This window comes from Cryptomeria japonica, chromosome 2 (assembly GCF_030272615.1).
Source record: "Cryptomeria japonica chromosome 2, Sugi_1.0, whole genome shotgun sequence".
Taxonomy (NCBI): Eukaryota; Viridiplantae; Streptophyta; class Pinopsida; order Cupressales; family Cupressaceae; genus Cryptomeria; species Cryptomeria japonica.
Window position 1 is genome coordinate 662,019,815 of NC_081406.1, and position 23,397 is coordinate 662,043,211.

General features: G+C 37.0%; 1 protein-coding gene across 4 annotated transcripts in view; it reads right to left on the bottom strand.

Annotated features, from left to right (window-relative positions):
• Positions 1–263: 263 nt before the first annotated feature.
• Positions 264–23,397, bottom strand: part of LOC131061481 (G-protein coupled receptor 1) — a 117,990-nt gene continuing 94,856 nt past the window's right edge. For all 4 annotated transcript variants that reach the window (XM_057995204.2, XM_057995181.2, XM_057995195.2 and 1 more), the window contains 5 exons: positions 17,081–17,182; positions 16,085–16,141; positions 15,521–15,664; positions 1,603–1,673; positions 264–1,142 (listed from right to left, as the gene is read on the bottom strand). In XM_057995204.2, the coding sequence (XP_057851187.2) occupies positions 1,037–1,142; positions 1,603–1,673; positions 15,521–15,664; positions 16,085–16,141; positions 17,081–17,182 (480 nt within the window). In that variant the 3' untranslated portion in view covers positions 264–1,036. The remainder of the gene's footprint in view (positions 1,143–1,602; positions 1,674–15,520; positions 15,665–16,084; positions 16,142–17,080; positions 17,183–23,397) is intronic.

The following is a 23,397-nucleotide window of genomic DNA, read 5'->3' on the forward strand; positions in this document are numbered from 1 at the left end:
TAGAGAATAGAGATAAATGTTTGGGGAAAGTGACCTCACGATGACGATCTGCAGGCTGCCACTTTTCCTATAGCTGCTGCATCTTAAGAGTGATCTTTAAAACCTTACATATGGCAATGATGTTTAATGCCTAGATATGGAGATTAATGTTTCTATTCATAATCTCAAGACATTCTGTATAGTTAATTTCTTGTTAACAAGCTAACCGCCTACTTTTGCCTTTGGGTGTAGTATGATTGAGCCATGATGCCATTCTGGTCACCTTTTGTCTAAATTAATCCAATCTGAAAGCTGTTTCCAATTAAAAAGTAAGTCTAATTTAGAGTAAATTTACAATACAGAAATGTGTACTCAGTACTCACTGGTAATGAGTTGCAGAAAATAAATGTATATTTATTACAGAACTCCAAAAAGATAAAAATAGTAGGATACCAAGAAGCCACTTTGAGGAAAGGTATAACTTCCATTAGCAATCTAGCATCGCAATGAGAGTGATAACACATCTCAGCTTGCATGCATGCTTAATTTATTTCATGGAGATTTCTCTTCTAAGGTTTACATCAAATTAATAAGTTCTGCTGAATTCCAATTCCTCGTCCAGCTCTCCATGAATTTCAGTTATTACAGCTTGCAATAGTAGAAGTCCTCCCCTTGATATTCTGGCATATATAGTCTTCAAGAAATAACTCTACAAACATACATTTTTGGCTGTCACCTCGTTAAAGTGGATAACATTTTATATCGTTGTTGTTATAGACCGGCTATAGCATTAGTAACAAGGCCATTCTATCCTACATCCAAAAAGGGGCAATAAATGATGAATTTTGGAGGGATCAAAGAATATGGAGAGCAGCCTTTGCTAAAATTTTGATCTGTGGTCCCTAAACAGCATTGGATTTAATTATACATGAGTGAACTGGGAACATCTGAATTTATTGCTATAAAAGAACCTTAAAAAATAATCGAGGATAAGTCCAAAATTGGCTGAAAAGAGCCTGAGAACATGAAGATTACAAATCCTAGTAAGTAGATGAAATCAATGTTGGACTGAAACTTTGAGGGGGATTAGTTCACTTTCCCGTGCCTTCTCCCTCAGCATGATACAACTAGGTAGCCACTTTCTAAACCTTTCTGGCCACCACCTGCATCAAAAGTACAAAATCAAGAAAGAAAAGGAGACAATTAAGCGTGAATTTGAAGTAGATGTCATAGTGGAATACTCTATTCTAGTTGTCAGTGCACTGCAAAAATAGTGACATTCGTTATTAACTTTTGATACTTATAGCATTGAATGTACTTCAAAATATTCTCAGGCAAGAAGGCCAAATAAGCATGTTTCAAGTCTATATCTCCCTGGTAGATACTAAAAGTAGAACTATATAAATTTCTGTGAAAGTGATATTCTGAAGAGAACATGTTGCCCAAACCAAGGCTTAACATAGGCTATACAGAAAATAAGTCCTAAATAATGAGGCTTGTCCACAGAAAAAAAAAACTGCACATCATGCAGCAGTAGGTGGCAATAAAACTTGCTAGAAAAAAATGCCAACTCTATTAGCATATAGAATAAACAATGAATAGTTATAAGATTAAGCAGCTTACAGATCGATTTTTTCCTGAATTGTGCGACGCACTGAAGAATTTAGTCCATATGCCAAGGAATTAAACAAGCCCTGAGAAAGCAATTCAATTGACAAAGCAAGAAATCATGAGAAAAGTCGTTATATATATTAGTATCAAATAAATAGCATCTAAACCACGTAATAGTTCTCATAAATTTTCTTCAGGAAAAAACATATAATATTTAGGAAGTAAAGCTCATAAATTCAGAACAAAACACCAACTGACATATAGACTAGTGTCAAAAAGCATGGACCAGCACAAAGACGAGAAAAAGAAAAAGAAAACAAGAAATTGCTGAAATGGTATGTATCTGGTATACACTTTGTGATTGCTAGGCTACTAGCATATTCATCCTCTAGTGATGTGAGGCCTGTGCTATTTAATGAATACAAAGCTTTTCCCTAAATTTTTTATTATGCCAAGGGACCCTATATGTATAGAGAAGGAAAAGGTTTAGTTCAATCTCAAGCATACTATGAGAGATAAAAAATATAACAATATGCGAGAGCCAATCCTTCAAATTTAGTGTTCAAACATTATAAATTTATATGACATTCTTCCATTGTCCTATGGCATAAAAATGGTTGAACAAGCGTCAAAAGAGTCAAATTCAAACAAAAAAACTCTTTATATTCCACATTCTCTTGGCACAATATTGAAATTGCTGCTTCTGATAGAGCAGTGAGAACAGTTTGTGGCAGAATTGCTGCCTACACAAGCTAACTAATTCACCATTTTAGGATTTCGACTTGGTTTTGAAGCTTGCAACCTTGTTTCAAAGACCACCCAAGACAGTCCAAATCACCTTAGACACTCCTTTACCAACAATACAGTCCCTCATGCTCTACAACATAAGGCATTTCGGTGAATTAATGATTATTTTAGAATGCTTCTGGTAAAAGCTGTGTATAAGTTTTTTACATCAATGTTTCAAACTACACTCAGTGATCCATCATCAAGATGAGTAACACAATGAATAATAGATTCCAGAGCTTGTTTACTAAAAGGGTTAGGTGGTTGATAGTGGAAAAGGGGGGATGTAAGAAGAGAGGAAAATAAAATCAAATAAGAGCAAGGTTTGAAAACTTGGACTCGGCAGCCCAGAATAGGACTCAGAGTTGGAACTCAGCAAAAAACTTGGCAAAAAAAATGAAATTAATTCATTTAGAGAACATAAAAGCCTAATTTGACTATCAATTTGTCATAATTCAAACAATATACATGTCATATGATCTTCAAACACTCAATATTTGAAATTTTATAATTCATACTCATAGTTTCAAACTTTCAAATGTATAACAGTACCATAAGTTTATAAATGTTTACATATAATGATATGTCAAAATGAAAAAAACAACCAAATACAATCTACATCTTCCTCTTTTCCCTCCTAATATAACTCAATTTGTTAGGCCTCGAACTAAAAGGTGCTGCGGGATCAAAATGATGAATTGTTTCTTCAACATTGTCTTTTTGAATCTCAAATGGTCCTCTTATCCTGTCCTTCCTTTCCTATTTTTCTGTTCAGACCTGTCTTGGACAAGATTGGACCAAAAAAAAGTGAAGAAAAAGTCACTTTTTAATGTTCTTTTACCTCCCTAGTCACACCCAAGTGGACCCAAGAATTCCACACCTAGAAGTCGGGAGTCCAAGTCTGGAACTCAAAGAATCCTGGGGCGAGTCTCGAACGAGTACTCACCAGAACTTTTTTGAACTCGTTGCAGGTCAATGGCGAGTAGACACGGCCAGAGATAGGACTCGGGAGTTTGGAGAGTACTCGCGGACTCCTCAAATTATGAATAAGAGATCTATGCAAACTAAGCAATAGAAATCAGTAGATTGTAATTAAAGTGATGGTAGAAAAAGAATAAATTACAACTAAAAATAATAGTCCTAGTACTCCAGTTTACTCATGATTCTAAGGTACTTAGATAACTCTTGACAGAAATGTAAGCACAATGACCCTAGTGGTCCACATTATTGGATCCAATTTTCAGATCACATGTCCCCCATTAGGAGGTTTTAGTCCACAAAAGTTTACCAAAATAAAAAGTGAGGAACTCCTTGCCCCGCACCTCTTTTAGGATGCCATCTGCTTTGTTCATTTGGCTTCCTTGACACAGAGAAGTGCATGCCGAACCCTATCAACAAAAGTTACAACCTTATGATAATTTAATCCCACTCATTCCGGCCCCTTCTCTTGACTATCCAGTATCCACACAATGCAACAATGTAATTGAAAGGCAACCAAACACATCTTGCCTTAGAAGGCTTTAAACAAGCTACATGATCAACCACTATTGGAGGAGATAGCCTTTTGGGCTCAAAAGAAAACTCAGAATTCGCACACTCGCAGACCCTCTCCTATTGCTCCTTTTAAGACAGCAATACATGACCCCTATTTTTTCGCCTTTTCCATGACTTAAACAAGGAAACAATCTTTCCACTTGCATTGATCAACCTCTTTAGTTGTGATGTACTAGCCATAGAAAGTTTGGTCCTTCCCATAAATGAGTTCAAGAGGTAGTCCTTTCCATTCAAATAGAGCCTATAGTGATTCTTCTCCTATAGAAAATAGAATCCCTATCATATAGGTATGAGCTCCCAAAGATGACTCCACATGCATCTAAAGGAATCATGTCTGCCATTAACTTCACCCTTAAATTCAACATGCAATCCAAAATGAAACTTACATTGTTTAGTGACTATTATGTCCACTCCTTGCTTCAACCACCCCAATGATTCTCGACATGGATGGTCTTTAATCTTCAAGTGAACACATATCAAACAATGCATCAAACTTATTATCTAGGATTTGGATGCCGAAAAGTTTATTGAGCTCCACTTCATTTAGAGATTCAAAACTCACTAAACCAGCTAGATTCATAATTGCTTTAGATATTCCAAACCAGTTCACCAATAACAAATTTTGTAGAGTAAATTACGAAAGCAAATAAATGACTAAGATTCTTTAATTCAAATGAACATGTAACATGACAACAACAAACAAAGATAATGCCAAAAACTGAAGACAAAAAGAGTTAATGTGGAGAAGACCCTTGTGAGTAAATGCATCATCAAAAGCATGAGAAACCTCACTTGGAACTCCAAATTGGTTTGCTACAATTCATCACTAGCCATTGATGTTAATGCATGGTAGCTACGGTAAGATAAATGAATGAATGAGAGATAAATGAAGTCTCTCATTCAATCATTTATCCTATCGATTAAACCATTAAGAAAAACTTCAAGCTATTTTACTTGATAATCATTCCTCATTTATATCAATATCGATAATCATATTATTGCATGGCACATTGGTGATCAACGATAGTTATCAGGTTAACCATCTATCCCGATCTATATTGGATGTGTTCCCAGGAAATAAAATAATGATTATTGAGTTGCTATCGGGTGGCAAAGTATGCACCGTTTTAATGAATATAACCTTTAGTTAGTGGTCGGTGTCGGTTAACATAGACACCGATTCACATCGGTTAATATGCCACGCCAACACCATCGTGAATACCGATTAGCATATACACTATGTTACGTGAACCCCGATTAATATCGGGCTGGTAAATAATTAAATACCGGTTGATAACATATATCAAAGGGTGCGATCAAGTAGTGTCTTGATCGGTCATGTCCATAAGACATGACCGGTCAAGGCACTGCTTGATCCTCCCCTCTTGCATATATATATCATTTGGTAGTTGTGAAGAGGATATTGAAATCGATAAATACTCCTCTTACCTGCCAAACAAAGAAGATAGTCAGAATTATAATAGAGATAGATAATACATAGATATAAAGAATAAAATTAGAATACATCTTGCATATTGAATTGTAAATTGAACAACATTTACATGGTGTTTACCTCACTGGGTAAACAGGAAGAATACAGAAATCGAACAGCAATGCACAATGCAAATACAAAAGAAGTACCAGAATAAGCTTTCCATTAATATCAAAGGATGTTCAAATTTATGTAAAATTCAGAGCTATAGTTAAATCGAACTTGAGGCTGTTCAATTTTACGTAAAATTCAAATCAAGCATATATTCAACATCACAATTCTCTCAATGGCTAGCACTATTAGAATTGAAGACAAACTCGGAGGAGGTGATGACTTCTCCGCATGGAAATTCAGAATTCAAATGATTCTAAAAGAAAATAAAGTCAAATCATTTGTTAAGACTGAAACTGCAGAACCTGAGACTGAACCTGACAAAGCAATTTGGAGAGAAGGAAATGATAAGGCTATTAAAATCATAGTTGATGGGGTAAGAAACAATATCATGCCCATTATAAAGAAACATGAAACAACCTTCAACATGTTCAAAGCACTTGAAGACGCTTTTGAGATATCTAATGCCAGTAGAATCTTGGCTTTAAAAAGAGAAATAAATCATATAGCCATGATAAAAGGAGAATCAATCAATGCCTACTTCATGCGAATATCTGCCCTAAGGGATGAACTGGCAACCCTTGGATATGAGATCCAAAGCAAAGAATTAACTCTCATGGCTCTAGATGGGTTGCCCAGCATATGGGAAACATTCGTCCAAGGCATCAATGCAAGGGATGAATTCCCAAAATTCGATAGGCTAAAGGTTGACTATCTCCAAGAGGAATCAAGGCAAAATAAGAAAGGGATCAAACAAAAGAATATTGATGAAGATCTTCAAGTTCTAAATACGAACTCAAACAAGAAAAGAAAGCAGAAGCAATTCATGAAGAGAAAAAGTCGTCACGGCAAGAACACCTTCAAGAAGGACCTTTCTCAGATTCAGTGTTACAGATGTGACAAATTTGGGCACTATGTTGCCAAATGTTCAGAAAGAGCTAAGCAAGCCACATTTGCCAAAACAGGAAAATCTAAAAGGGAAGAGGACTCCGAGAAGTATGTGCTCTATTCAGCACTCACAAACCAAGCATCAAACAAAGTGAACTCCTAGGTGATCGACAGTGGCTCATCCAAACACATTACTGGATTCAGAGAAAAACTGGACTCCATGAAAGAGGAGAATGATGAGGAAGTAACTATCGGAGATGACTCTACACATCCAGTCAAAAGAGTTGGAACCTGCACCATCAAACTAAAGTTGGGTGTATCATTACAACTTAGAGGAGTACTATATGTTCCAAGCATCAAGAGAAATCTAATCTCAATATCAGCACTGGAGGACAATGGATACAGAGTAACCTTTATGGACAACAAAGTATTGGCTTGGCCAAAGAACACATCCATCAAGAAAGCTAAAACAATTGGTCAAAGACAAGGCTACTTGTATGAGCTATGCACAGAGCCCAACTCAGCCCTAATTCATGAAACTACAGATGCAAATGAAATCTGGCATAGAAGACTAGGCCACCTAAATTTTAGAGCTTTATCATCAATGGGAGACCTTGTCACAGGTCTACCTAAGTTAAAGCAATATCATCCAGGGGCATGAACAGGATGTGCCATAGGTAAAAATACTAAGGGTGCTTTTCAGAATAGTACTAGGAAAACAAGTAAAATTTTAGAGTTAGTTCATTTTGATGTATGTGGACCAATGTCCGTACCTTCATTGTATTATGTAATATTTGTTGATGACTACTCTAGGAAAACCTGGATCTACTTTCTGAAATGTAAAGAATCAGAAGAGATCCTTAATAGGTTTAAAGAATTCAAATCACTAACAAAAAACTACACAGGAAATAAAATTAAAACCCTAAGAACTGATAATGGGGGGGAATACACATCAGAATTATTTAAAGAGTTTTGTAAAAATTCAAGGATTAAGAGGGAGTTAACAATACCTTATAACCCTCAACAAAATGGGATAGCTCAAAGGAAAAAATAGGACAATCGTTGAAGCTGCCAAAGCTATGATTCTTGATCAGAATCTAAATATCAATCTTTGGGCAGAAGCAACTAGCACTGATGTATATATTCAAAACAGATGTCCTCACTTTCATCTTGAAGATAAGACCCCTGAGGAAGTCTTTACTAAATCAAAACCTGATATTAGCCACCTTAGGATATTTGGATGCCCTGTCTATATTCATGTACCTAAGGAGAAAAGATTAAATTTAGAGCCTTCTGGAAAAAGGGGAATCTTTGTAGGATATAGTGAAACCTCAAAAGCTTACAAGATCTATATACCTGGTCAAAAAAATATTGAACTAAGCAGGGATGTGATCTTTGAAGAAGACTTAGCATTCAAAAGAGCCCAAAGCTCTCTAGACCCTGAAGTCTATATCCCCACCCCTAGTAGAGATAGAGATCCTATGCCTGAGCTTCAGAGGGAGAATCTTGAGGAAACTATAAGTGAAACTCAAAGTCCACCTAGAGAAAACCTCAAGAAAAGACCACTATGGGCCACCAAGACTGTAGCAGAAGCTCACAAGTTTGTTGCTCCTTCAGGAAACTTCAGGGAAAGCAAAAGGCCTAATAAATTCACTAGCTAGGTTGCCCTTATGAATGATCTCTCTAAAGCCGAACCAAACAATGTATCGGATGCACTTAAACATCAAGTATGGAAGGATGCCATGTCTGAAGAGTATCAGTCCATTATGAAAAATAATGTTTGGGAGATTGTTCCTAGGCCAACTAAAAAATCAGTTGTTTCATCTAAATGGTTGTTCAAGATCAAACATGCTGCAGATGGCAGTATTGAAAAACACAAGGCTAGATTTGTAGCTAGAGGGTTCTCACAAAGGGAAGGAATAGATTATGAAGAAAATTTTGCACCTGTTGCCAGGTATACATCAGTAAGAGTTGTATTAGCCATTGCAGTAGCAAAGGGGTGGAAGGTACACCAGATGGATGTCAAGACAACATTTCTAAATGGTGTGATCTCAGAAGAAGTCTACCTAGAGCAACCTGAAGGGTTTGAAATTTATAACGCAGAGTCTCATGTGTGTAGACTCAAGAAAGCTCTCTATGGGCTTAAACAGGCTCCCGGGGCCTGATATGAAAGAATTGACTCCTATCTCTCAGGACTAGGCTTCTCTAAAAATGATGCAGATCCTAATCTCTATTACAAAAGAAATAAAGGTGATATGCTAATGTTGATTTCATATGTTGATGACTTATTAATCACAGGAAATGATCATCTTATAGATCAATGCAAGAAAGATCTATCCAAAGAATTTGATATGAAGGACTTAGGACTCCTTCATTATTTCCTAGGATTGGAAGTATGGCAGAATTCTGACAACATTATACTAAATCAAGGAAAGTATACCTTGGATATTTTGAAGAGATTCGGAATGCTAAATTGTAGGCCCATGACTTCTCCCATGGAAACCAATTTACATAAACTTAAGGAAGCAGCAACAGAGTCACAACCCACTAACTCTACTCAATACAGACAAATGATTGGGTCCCTAATGTACCTAGTGAATACAAGGCTAGATATCTGTTATACAGATAATGCCTTAAGTCAGTTCATGTGTGAACATAAGGAGATACACTTGGTTGCAGTAAAGCACATCATGAGATACCTACAAGGTACCCTAAACCTTGGTCTCAAATATGAGAAAGTTGATATAGACCTACATGGATTTACAGATTCAGATTGGGCTGGAAGTGTAACTGACAGAAAAAGCACTTCAGGGTGTTGCTTCAGTCTAGGTTCAGCCATGATATCTTGGATCAGCAGGAAGCAGTCCTCTGTAGCTCAAAGCTCCACCGAGGCAAAATACATTGCAGCTTCTATGGCTTCTCGAGACACAGTATGGCTTAGGAAGTTGTTTGTGGGGTTGTTTGGAGAACCCATGAAACCCACTATTATACATTGTGACAATCAGAGCTGCATAAAACTTTCAGTTAATCCAATGTTCCATGACAAATCCAAGCATATTGAGATCCCATACCACTATGTACGAGATATGGTAGGCAAAAATTTGATTCAATTAGAATATGTTTGTACAGGAAATCAAACGGCAGATATTCTAACCAAACCTCTTTCCAGAGTGAAGTTTGATCACTTCAGAAAAGGTTTAGGTATGATAGAAAGATAATTTGCTTTGTAATCTGTATTTACATATCAATAAGATGTTTAATGTGTAAACTTCTTTGTCATGATAGGACATTTTTGGATCTTATCCCCTGGGTTCATATCTAAGAGATGACGATCTCTCAAGATAATGAACACTTGTATGGGGACATTATAAGGTGACGATCTTATAATGTCCAAACCAGTTATCATGTTGGATCTCTGGTGTGTCATGGATAAGCCATGATTGCGTTGTGGTAAAACATTTATATAAAATGTTAGTGCACCTACCACAACTTGGATAAAGATAAGAATGGAATATTTTCTCATATGATTATCCTTAAGTATTGCGTGCTTAGGCAATACTGATATCACGTGCTAAGGTGATATCCTGTCATCACAAGATTGATGTGTTGGATTTTTGTATCACGTGTTTAGGTGATACTTCATATCATGTGATTAGGTGATATGATTTCCTAGTAAGTTAGATTGTGTAAAGAATGCTAACTATCATGTAAATTGTGATGCTTGATACACTGCTCTCATTTATCTTACCTAGCTAAGAGGGAGTGTGAATGCATGGTAGCTACGGTAAGATAAATGATTGAATGAGAGATAAATGAAGTCTCTCATTCAATCATTTATCCTATCGATTAAACCATTAAGAAAAACTTCAAGCTATTTTACTTGATAATCATTCCTCATTTATATCAATATCGATAATCATATTATTGCATGGCACATTGGTGATCAACGATAGTTATCAGGTTAACCATCTATCCCGATCTATATCGGATGTGTGCCCAGCAAATAAATCATGATTATCGAGTTGCTATCGGGTGGCAAAGTATGCACCGTTTTAACGAATATAGCCTTTAGTTAGTGGTTGGTGTCGGTTAACATAGACACCGATTCACATTGGTTAATATGCCACGCCAACACCATCGTGAATACCGATTGGCATATACACTATGTTACATGAACCCCGATTAATATCGGGCTGGTAAATAATTAAACACCGGTTGATAACATATATCAAAGGGTGTGATCAAGTAGTGTCTTGATCAGTCATGTCCATAAGACATGACCGGTCAAGGCACTACTTGATCCTCCCCTCTTGCATATATATATCATTTGGTAGTTGTGAAAAGGATATTGAAATCGATAAATACTCCTCTTACCTGCCAAACAAAGAAGATAGTCAAAATTATAATAGAGATAGATAATACATAGATATAAAGAATAAAATTAGAATACATCTTGCATATTGAATTGTAAATTTAACAACATTTACAATTGACTCCTTTCAATGATTGTAAATCCTCTTATAACAATCAATTACAACTCAAATCTACAAATCTTATGTCCTATTACATGACGGTCATGATATATGAGCTGAAAGTCACCAATGCTCCCAATACTTAAAACATCTTCTAAAAGATAGAATGAAAATAGGCAAACTATCTATGGCACTATTTGGGTCTCACTCAAATCCAACTCTAGGAGGGCTCTTTGGTTCTTCTCAACTTGCTCAAGGATTACATAGGATCTACCCTGACCTCCATTACTTCTAGTATTTCCAAGGACCTCTAATGGCCATGTTGTCAAATTATCCCTTCACATTGCTTCACTAAATGACTCTCTTTTTCCTCTCACTTGCATACCTTGTCTATAAAGACCCCAAAAATATTTTGGAAGCAAAACAGATCACCAACAAAAAAGTGGAAGATGAATAGGCCAAGATCTGAAACACCAATAGTCGTTCCTTTAAAAACTGCCAACAAATTGTCAATCATGATGCTTTGTTGTTCTGATGCCATCTAAGACAAGAAAACAACAAACACACTCATTATGAAGTCAAACTGCCACTTGAAAGGAGATGAAACTACATTTTTTGTTTTGCATAGGGCCCAAGTTTAATTGCACATCAACTGAGATAAGTTACATGGCAACTAAGATAGGTTGCACAGCAACTGAGATATGTTACATGGCAACTAAGATAGGTTGCACAGCAACTAAGCTACTCTGTTCAACAACTGATCCATGTACAAAATCCAATTGCTCTAGAAAAAGTGCCAGAGTACAAATAACAAACACATTTTCTGATCACAGCACTCCTGTAAACTGTGGCACAAGACAACCTTAAATCTACCTCTGAGCTCCAAACAATTTCTTGCCCTTTGCTCACATAGGTAGTATTCTTGCCTTTTCCTTCTTCACCTGTGAAGGTGCCAATTTCAGATGTAAACTCTAACATCTCTCTTACGAACATTCTCCTTTCTCACAAGGAGAACAAAACAACCGGTATAAGCAATCTTGTTGCCTTTACCCTTGTCATTTCCTTCACTCTTCCCACCAACAATTCGCTGCTCACCCTGCTATTTGTGTTTGTAGGAAGAGTTCCCCATCTTGTCTAACTCAAGATAGTGTACATGGGCAAGTGCCTCATCAATATCTTGGGGCTTGGCCATTAGGACTAGTCTTTTCAAGTGCACAAGCAGCCCACCAATGTAATTCATTAACATTTCACAGTCTGTAACATCATGTCCAAGTTGAACCGTCCCCTTCCTAATCCACTGAAATAAACTTGCATGATTTGTCCTTGCCCTTGCCTCAATTAATGCCACTACATCATCTTTTCCTCTTCATGGCAACCAGATGAAATTGTTTATGTACTATGGTTTTGAAATCATCTCACTTAAATTAGGTGGCACTTTTGTAATTTCCAACGAATGTGCATAGCTCTCATACCATGTAAGAGCATGCCCAAACAACTTCAACCTTGCAAATAAGATCCATCGATGTGGAGATATTTGGTGAAGACTAAAGTAGAACACCATTTGACAGACCCACTAATCAAGCTTTGCACTATTCTTGCCATAACAGAGCTGAATACCAACTTTTGCCTCAGCTTTGAAGAATCTTCTAGATGAAGTCTCTACTTGCTGCTCCCATTTCTTAGGCTCTTTTTCTTCTTTTTCAGGTTTCTTTTGAATTCCCAATTTTAATTTCAAGACTAGAATCATGCTTTCAGCCTATCTACCTTCTCTTCAACACTGGAAATCCTCACAGCATTCTCTTCCAACATCCTTCTCCATCATCTTTTTCCCTTCCCATTCTTGCTGTCCTCATCCACTCTCCAGTTCCAATTGCAGGTTCAAAACATACTAAGATCTTACTCCTAATGGATCTTGTGGAAGGCATAAACTCAGATTTTGTAACACAATTGCAAATTCCCACAAATGGGTAACATGAACATACTTTGATACCACTTGATCTATAAAAACTAAAGATCATCACCTACACATATCTTTATTGTTAACCCTGTTGGTGTACGCATTTAGGCTGTACACAATTTCTTAAGTTTACTTAGGGATAGGTAATTTTCTAGATGCATAGCTGTTTATTAGCTGTCAGGTTAGGTATATCATTTTTTGTGCAGGAGTGGTTATACCTACTCTCTTTCCTGATTGGGCCATCTGTCCTGGTTGTTTGTATTCTACTCTCCCCGTTTCTGCTTTATAAGCACGGAGTTTGTACATTTATAAGCATCTCATCTCATACTCATCAATGCATTGTGTACATTGACTAGTGAATAACCTAAGGTTGCTTCCCATTGCCTGGTGAAGGTTTTGTGTTTTGGCTTGCAGCACAGGCTCCTGGGTGCATCAACAAACCCTCTTAACTTCAAAATATAGTTTCACATCAATAGATATGTTTACAATCATACAAGTTCATTTTTTATATCATGACAGAAAACACGAAAACAAAAATATAAAACATGCAAGTTGAGTACAGACATAGTACAATGCCTCTTGGCATATTTGAAGTCTTGAAATAGTAAAAAACATAGTTGAAAACCTCGGACTCGTGAAAGACTCGTGAAAGACTGTAGTTTTACAAAAAAACATAAAGAAATTAATGCATTTAGAGAACATAAGGGCCATAATTGAAACATTACACATGTCACATACTCATAGTTTCAAACTTTCAACTCTAAAATGTATAATACCAAGATTTCTTCAATGCTAATTATGCTTTTATATGGAGCCTAATCAAACTTAGAGGTTAAATTTTCCCTACTTCCATCGGCGCAATTTCCCCCTATATTTTTCGACGGGGGTTTGGGGGCAGCGCCCCCAAGTTGGGGTCAAGGGGCATCGCTGAAGGATCCTGAAATTTGACTAAGTCTGGAAAATTGAAGAATCCTCCAAAAACTAGATTTTGCATTATAATTCCTGGAGGTCCGAAACCACTCTCAAACATCTTGATAGTATATATGGAATATAACTTAAAGTATACTTAAATGTTATATTCCATATATGAATCCTAACAGAGAGACCAAATTTTTTCACATGTTTCGGCCTCTTTTTTTAAGTCTACCCGAATTTTTATAAAGGCGTCGAGTGTTATTTTTCTTTTATTTTTCACTCCCTCAGTTATGCCAAATGAAGGCAAATTTTAAAAAAAAAAACTCAATTTTAAAGCTTGCATGACTTTTTTTCTGGGTCGCGCGAGTCCATGCAAAAGACTTGCGCGAGTCTTTCAGATGGACTCGCCTCGCGAGTCCTTGGCGAGTCAAGTCGTCGCTCCCATGGACTCGCGAGTCCGTGGCGAGTCCACGAGTTTTAAAACTATGGTAAAAAATACACTCCTCACACCTAGAACATGCCTCTGCAACTCAGAAACCTCTACTCTTTCACTTTCAACCTCCGAATGAATATGAAAAAAATGAAGGATACATGAGGACCAATTCTTCATATTTAGTGTTCAAACATTATTGATTATATGACATTAGTCTATCCTCCCATGGCCCCAAAATGGATGAACAAAAGTCAAGAGTCATGTTTTTAAATAATATTTTTACAAAATTCTGTGTTTTTGATGTTTGAAATAATTTCCATGTTATTGCAGAGATTTTCCCCAAGTTTTTGCCAAGTAAAAGTTTTTAATCTTTTCTGGGTTAGCCAAGTTATTGTGGAGTCCAAGCTTTTCAACTATGTTTCAGATCCTAATTATTTTTTGTTGAATTCGAACACATACAGAAGTACATCATATTTCTTCTATATTAAAAATTGCTGAAATTGTCACGTGGAATAAATTTTGCATGCTCATACATTAGCAAATTAGCAGGAACCAAGAAAGCATGCATTAATCTCACAATATGGGCCCTTGAGATTAATAAAAAGATTCATATGATAATAAATATTTTGAGGTATATTTGACCCACTGCACCTCAGGAGTTTGAAGAGGGAACTCCTCTAGACAAGTTAAAGAGTAATGCACATTTACCCTCAACAAAATTTATTTAGAAGAATATTTATCTTCTATGATAATAGCAATATGAGGGTACCATATTTTTCAGTTGGTTTGTTTGATCAAACTGACTCAGTGAGTCCAGCAGATGTAAGTGTGAGTCCCATTGGCAAATTACTGACAATAGTGGTGCTATAAAAGAAAAATGTACATCACCAATGATTAGCCTAGCTCTGCCCTGAACAGAAAAAAAAGAGCACTCCTCTGGATAGATATATTAGTAAAATAACTAACAACGTGAATCACGGAGCGTGATTCAAAACATTGATGATAAATTTTTTTTGCATACAATCTAATCCAGAAGCATCTAGATAATTATAGCACGGATTGTGGAAATCTGATAGCATTAAAACTAACAGAGTTTAAAAAAAATTAAAATTAAAATAATTAAAATAATGCACTTAAATTAAGAAATGATAAAATGAAACAATGTTGCAATACCAGAAATTCAGTTTGAAAACTAGGCATTTATGCCTAAATATTCTTATTAATGGTGCACAGATCACTAGGAGTAAAAGAAATGGTGCGATTTGTTCCCCAAATTTTCTGAAGAACTACACAATTATTCCATGGCATGGGCTCGAACTTACCATCAAGGCTGCTGTTCCAACATCAAGAAAAGAAAGCCAAAACATCTTTTTGTTTGGTTCAATGAAATCATGTATACGATTCAGAGTGGAAAATGTCCAAGAGCCTATCAATATCAAAGGGTAGTAGCCCCATCGGTTCACTGCCTGGAGAAACAACAATGCACTAAATTAAAACGCATTTTAAATTGAATTAGATAATATCTCATGCAGCCAATTGATATCTGCACTGCTATGCTAAATGGTTTTAAAATCTGCTAAGGAAAATTTCACTCAGTGCAGTTCCTTCAGATAGCATTTTGTGTCTATGTTATATAAGACATTGTAATCTGTCACAAACCATTGCAGGGTACTTATTGCAAAAATTACAACTGAAGAAGGAAAATAACTAAACAGAGAGCAAGAAACAGAATATTCTAGAATCTAGATCAGCTGTACTTTTATTGTTCATGAGCTAAATTTCTAGCATATGCTGGTGAATAAACCTTCAAAAAAAATCAAGATCAAGAAACTATATGTATTATGCAAATCTAAACATGCAAAGTAATCTCGTGTTCGTGTACCCACCTTCATATCAGCCTTTGTATCAACTTGTAATTGTCGATCTGACATGCCTGCTGCCATCTGCCAGAAAATAAAAGGACACTTGCAGTTAATAGACACAAGAAGCTGCATTGGCTGAGGTTAGAATTTGACATCCAGCAAGATGAGTTAATGGCTTCTGGCAATTTCATAAGACATTTGTATCAGACCAAAACACTCTCAGGAATGTTAGTAATAGTTGTCACAATTCTGCTGGTTCGAAATAGCATTTTCTCTTTTGTTTGACTCCCCCGTGGTGCACACTTGTAGCATTGTTATGTACCAATGTGAATTCCAAAATCTATGGACTCACTATAAAAGAAAATTTAACAAAAACTGAAAGGCACTCACTGCAACGTTCTTTTCTAGAAAATTTTGAATTAGAGATATTCACTACTTTAAAATTAATAGGCAGTAGCAAAGCATTTGTAGAGAGTTGACACAGATATTACCAACAATCTGGATAGATGATAAACTACTTTTGCTTATGTTGCCCAGAACATGGAATGAATTGTTTTTAATCATGGGAAAACGCAAAAATTTTGCTAAACTCGGGCAACATCTAGAGTCTAAACCCCAACACATAATTTAAATCAGGACTTGTATAGGAGAAAATGCGGATTATTTATCCAATCATATGCAAACGCATTAGAGCAATAATTTCAACAAGAATGATTATAATGGTTTGAAATTTGAAAAGAATGTAAGCATCCTTATAGCTTTAATGTTGCACTTGTGAAAATGGAGAAGTTAAGTTCCTATCAAAATACACTATTCTAAGGAAAAATCAGTTTCAAAGCATGCTTAAGATATTTAAATATAACAGACAAATTAGCAGGAGTATTTTGAAACAAAGGTAGGTTCTGATCTCTACAACACCTGATTTAAAAATGACCTAGTTTTCATTGTTTTTGGAATGGATAAATACCTCTTGTATTAAAGCATGAGACAGACTACAAAGAAAGAGATCCTTATACATACCCTAGTAGCATTGTTAAGCATACGAATGACTTGAAAATATGTGAAACTATTGAAGACAATGGCTCCCCATAGTGGAGTATAGAAGGTGATAAATTGGAGGACCTGCATGATTTTTTTTAAATAACATGCAATTCATTAGAAACTTCTGTCCATGTTTATTACATCTACAGCAATAATCTTAAACACACAGGTTCATGAACCAAGACGTATATACCTAAACAGAAGCACCAAAATTATATTTCATCCATGTAACTGGCAATTATTTCAACTTTCAACAGAACCACTCAGAAAACAATGTTAACAATATGCAACACACTGAACTAAATATAGAGAAATTCCTAAGCAATGAAGTTATGAACATTAAAGTGGATGGTGAGCATGAATAGCACTGGGAAAGGGGATGGTAAAACATGTTTGTTGGAGTTTATATTACATTTAAAATATAATTTAGGTTAGTATTGCTTATAAATAAATAATCATGTTAGCTTTTGTTAGTATTCAGTAATGTTAGTAGTTAAGTGGGAGTTATTTCTCGAGTGAAGGTTTGTGTAGAGTAGTTGTCTAGGTGGTTATGATGGGAATGCTTCATAAGAAAATGAATATCATTGTAAACATAATTTTGATGAATTCTAATATAGCATCATATATTTGCAGGGAGACCAGGGATGCATCCCTAGCATTTTTGGGGGTGTCTCCATTTCCGGAACATTTCAAGGACATGGGGATGCCTAGGGTATGTCATTCGGCTATCCCCAAATTGGAAAAAAAAATGTAGTGGGCATCCTAGAAACTTGGGGGCATTCCTGAAAATTAACAGGATACCATGCCATCCTCGTAAAAAAATAACGTAAAAAAGCCCAATGCTTTAAAAAAATTATTTTTTGAAACATTTTAATAATCAAAAGTGTGCCAAATACCTAATTTTGCCATTAAGTGATAAAATTGTGAAAATAGTGTGTGCCATGAAGGTCTGTGGTTTCAAAGGCCTCAATTTGGGCTTGGTCTCTTTGTATCATAAGGTGTGTGGTAGGGGTGTTGCCCCTCGACCTTGCTGGGGGCATTGCCCCTATTGGGGGTGTTGCCCCCAAACCCCCATGAGGGGTGCTGCTCCTCAACCCCATTGGGGTCTCCCCTCCTACCCCCACTAGTCATTCAGATCTCTTGTCACATAAGAAACTTGATTACAATGACAAAGTCTGGCAGTGGAAACCAAAGCTGACAACTTAGACAATCATTTGTATGACTCTCATAATATCATTAATCAATGATGAAGTATCATGCTATCAAAGATTCAAATGTCATTATTATAGTAAAATATAATATTATACGATATAGCAAAAGTATTTGCAATTCTGTAGATTTTTTTCAATTGTTTGCACACACAAATACACACATTACAGTCATACCCAACCATGCTGTACCCAAGGGAAAAAAAATTTGCCGTACCGAATACCACAACCCCTTACCGGTACCCTATAAGAACCTTGCTAGTTCTAACTTCTCTGAAATGCTAATTCTGATTTGTTTTTGTATTTTCAAAGGTTTTGAACAAATTTAAATAAAAATTTGACAAGTGCACCAGGCAATAATTGCTCATAAAACTGAATTGAAATGAAATTGAGAGCAACTGCAACTATATTATGAATAAGATAACTGCTGCAAATGAAACTAATACATAAAACATACCCGGAGGTCCTCAGCTTATTTAAATTAAAGAATTCTGGTGTTTGCCAGCCAAAACTAGGAAACTAACCAAAATTGGCATACAAGTCCAGATTATGATTTCTCTGAGCCAGAAAGTTGATAAAGTAGCCTGAATAAGCTAGGCATCCAAGGTAGAGCAGTCTAAATGCCAAAGGGGAAGGCATTTCAGCCCTCCAGATCCCACGCCCTTTTCCAGACTCCCACGTGCTTGGCTGATGGTGTACGGCCAGCCCAAGGAAATGTAGGACCTGCTTATTTGATGCCAACTATTGTTGATTGGGGTGTCGAAGTCTGAAAGCCCTTTCCTAATTGTAAAATCTGCAAATAACTGAAAATAAGAAACTTTGATGAAGCACAGTAAGACTCCAAGATGAAGCCCTCTCAGTTTGCAATAATTCAACTGATCTTTCACAGCCTCAAAATCACAGATCCATGAAGAATGAATGTTCTTCAATAGCAAACCCTCTGAAACCATTGTCTCAAAAAATCCACAGAGCAAAATCAAGCAATGTCAAATAATCAATAATAGAGTTTGAATTGTCTTCATTTTCCTTATAACCCCTAAATGGCACGATTTTCAAGAAGTACGCCCAAATGCCTTCTAAATACATTAAAATGTATTTAATTAACTTTGCATAGTTTAAAAATCAACTTGGGTGCCCAAATTCACTTAAGCAATTTAATAAAAATCACTTTATAATATTAAGTGGCTTTTAATTTAATAAGGTCACTTTATGACTTTATAATAACCATATAAGTTAATTAAATAACTTAACCACTAAAATATTAATATCTCCTTCATTATTCAGTCTTTTGATGTGTCGCCTGAAGCTGGAGTCAACATTGAATAACCCCCATGTGTCCAGGTGACTTGACTAAAAATAGCATAACTGCCAGATTGACTAAACCCAAGACTGAACTAAAGAAATGGAACTGCCACTAAGACTCTCTATCCAAAATGTTAGCCTACGAGAGTCCAAAATAATAGTCTAACCCATCAATCACTGAAACTGACTAGAGTGGGGACATTACAGTCCGCCCTCCCTAAATTTGCTTGTCCTCAAGCAAAATCAATGCTGGATGTTGTACAATGCTCTCACTTTCCTAAGCAACATCCTCTATTGGCAAATCTCTCCACTTAACCGAAATTTCCCTGATGACTTGCCTCCGAAGATGACGCTCTCTACTCTCTATGACGGCCTTAGGTACTAAAATCAACTTCCCCTCATCATCCAAGGGTGGCAAGTTTGAAGAAGGACCTATATGTTGTCCCAATGCCTTCTTGAGGCGAGAAACATGGAACACATTATGAACCTTACTATCTGCCGGTAAATCTAACTCATAAGCCACCTCGTCAACTCGCTTGATAATCCTAAATGGCCCATAATAACGTGGCTTGAGTTTCTCTGAGCCCTTCTTCCTAAGAGAGGATTGTCTATAGGGCCGAAGCATCAAACACACCATATCCCCAATCTCAAAAGCTCAACCCTCCTCTGATCAACATATTGCTTTTGCTGATTCTGAGCCTTCTAAATGTTCTCGTGAAGAGCTCTCATGATATCCTGGTTCTCCTATAATAGGTCCCCAGCCCTTGGTACTCTGAAATCGCTCATCAATAAATCCAAAAAACTAGGAGCATCATAGCCATACAAAGCTCTGAAAGGTGTCATCTAGATAGTCATGCGGTGAGTGGAATTATAACAATACTCACAAAGATGCAACCACTTCACCCAAGCCTTCTGCTGCCCAGAAATGTAGTTCCGTAGGTATCTCTCCACCCATTTATTGACAATCTCAATCTACCCATTAGTCTGAGGGTGCTAGCTAGTACTCAAAGTGAGCTTTGTCCCGCATATTTTGAATAACTCATGCCAGAAGTTACCCATAAACCTACTGTCTCTATCATTGACAATACTCCAAGGTAACTCATGCAATCTGAATACCTCACGAAAGAAAAGATCTGCCACCTGTGCAGCTGAATAAGTAGTCATGATCGGGAAGAAATGTGCATACTTAGTCAACCAATCAACTAACACATAAATGTTGTCTCTCCCTTGAGCTTTCGACAAGCCCGCAATAAAGTCCATAGACACGCATTCCCACTTCCTCTCAGGAATAGGAAGTGGCTAAAGCAACCCAACAAGGTAAGTAGCTCCTGCTTGTTCTGCTGACAAACAAAGCATTCCCTGACACACTGAAGAACATCAGATTTAAGGCCCTTCCAAGTAAATCTCTCCCGTACCTGCCTATAGGTCTTAAAGTATCCGGGATGACTAGCCATAGGTGAATCATGTAAAGATCTCAATGCCTTGTTCCTCATATCTGAATATGGAACTAAAAATATTCTCTTTGTAAATGATAAGATCATTCACAAGAGAGTACCTATTGTCCTATACTGTCCCATCAATAATGCCAAAAGCCCATGAATTTTTGGCATACTCTGCTATGATCAAGTGTTTCCAATCCTTGGAAACCTCTGCCATGGAACTCAAATGGGGACGGCGAGATAAAGCATCAACAACAACATTCTAAGTCCCTTTGACATAATAGATGTCAAAATCATAAGACTATAACTTGTTGACCCACTTCTGTTGATGCTCATTTAGATCTCGTTGTCCAAGGAAATGCTTCAAGCTGTCATGATAAGTTTTGACACAAAACTTGTTGCCAACTAAGTACTACCTGAACTTGGCTATTGCATGCATGATGGCCAACATTTCCTTGTCATAAATACTATAGCTCCTCTCAAGACCCCTTAGCTTACTGCTCTCGAAAGCTATAGGATGATGATCCTGCATAATCACTACACCAATACCCTCTCCACATGCATCACAATAAAGCTCAAAAGGTTTGGTGAAATTTGGTAAGGCTGGAACTGGACATGTAGTCATCAACTACTTGAACTTCTCAAAACACTCCTATGCTAGAGTGGTGCCCAAACAAATGCACCCCTCTTTGTCAAATCAGTAAGTGGTGCGGCATGCCGTGAAAATCCACTAACAAACCGACGGTAGAAGGCACATAAACCAACAAATCCCCTGAGATGAGTCAAGGTCTCAGGCGTAGACCAATCAATAATGGCACGAACCTTATAAGGATCCATGCAAACTCCCTCTTCGCTGATTATGTGACCCAAATATAAAAGTTCTGCAATGCCTAATGTACACTTGGACTCCTTGGCGTACAAGGACTCCCTGTCAAGTATGCCTAGAACAGTATCAAAGTGAACCAGGTGCTCCTCCCAAGTTTTGTTGTAAACCAAAATGTCGTCAAAGAATACCAAAACGAATCTCCTCAACTGAGACTGGAAGACCCTGTTCATAGTGGACTAAAAAGTAGCTGGTGTGTTGGTTAAACCAGAGGGCATAACCAAAAACTCATAGTGTCCACAATTACATCTAATTGCAGTCTTCTCAATATCCTTCTCTCTGATACTGATCTGATGATAACCTGTCCTCAAGTCAATCTTACAGAAATAACAAGCTTCATGAAGCTCATCTATCAACTCATCGATGCAAGGGATGGGATACTTGTTCTTTATTGTCCTTTTATTCAGCATCTGGTAATCAATGCACATTCTAAGTGTACCATCTTTCTTCTTCACCAAAACTACTGACGAAGCGGAAGGAGACTTACTCAGCCTTATGTGTCCCATAGCTAAAAGTTCTTTGATGGTTTTCTCAATTTCATTCTTCAAATGCTTTGGGTGTCGGTAAGGTGTAATCATGATGGGCTTGGTGCCCTTTTCAAGCTCAATGATGTGCTCTATGCCTCTATCAAGAGGTCTACCAGGGGGTATGTCACTGAACACCTTTGTATGCTTAACTCTAAGCTCCTGAACATCTGGATGATAAGGAGTTTTATACTACTACTCATAAGTAGGCATTAATTTACACTCTGCTGCCCATTCCACCATGTCATGTTTGACAAGTCTCTCCATTCTTTTGAGAGTGATTAACTTCAAGTTGCTGGCCTTGATAGCTTTAAGAACATGATTAGTTCCATCAACCCTGAATTTCATCTCCATATCTCTAAGGTTGAGTGTAAATTCACCTATTGCATGAAGCTACGTCATGCCAAGGACCACATCCATGTTTCCCATGTTAACCACATAAAAATCAGCTTTGAATTCATAATTATTGAGTTTTATAGGTAAATCTGGAATCATTCTATCACAACTGAGAGTGTTACCATCAACAACTTTCACCCTTATACCTTCAAACTCTTGAGTTTGAATCAGAGAAACGAAAATCGCCATGAATCGCCTAAACTCGGCGAGTCCGAGTCCGAGTCATGCTCGCCGAGTCTCTGGGACTCGGACTCAGACTCATCCAAGTCTGGCGAGCAAAATCGCCAGACTCGCCGAGTTGGCAAGTTTGGCTCAAACTTGCCAAACTCGGCGAGTCCTGAGCCCCAAATTCGGCTACTGGCTGGGTTAGTAAAATGACAATAAAAACATTTTAAAATGAATGGTATTGTCTTTGTTCACTACAACCTCCACCCGAGAATGAGAAAAATTAGGGTTACAACATGCCAGCCAATAGAAAAATAACACCCAATGACTTTATTAAATAATAAGTTTTTTTGGCCTTGCGGGGTGCTGCCCCTTGACC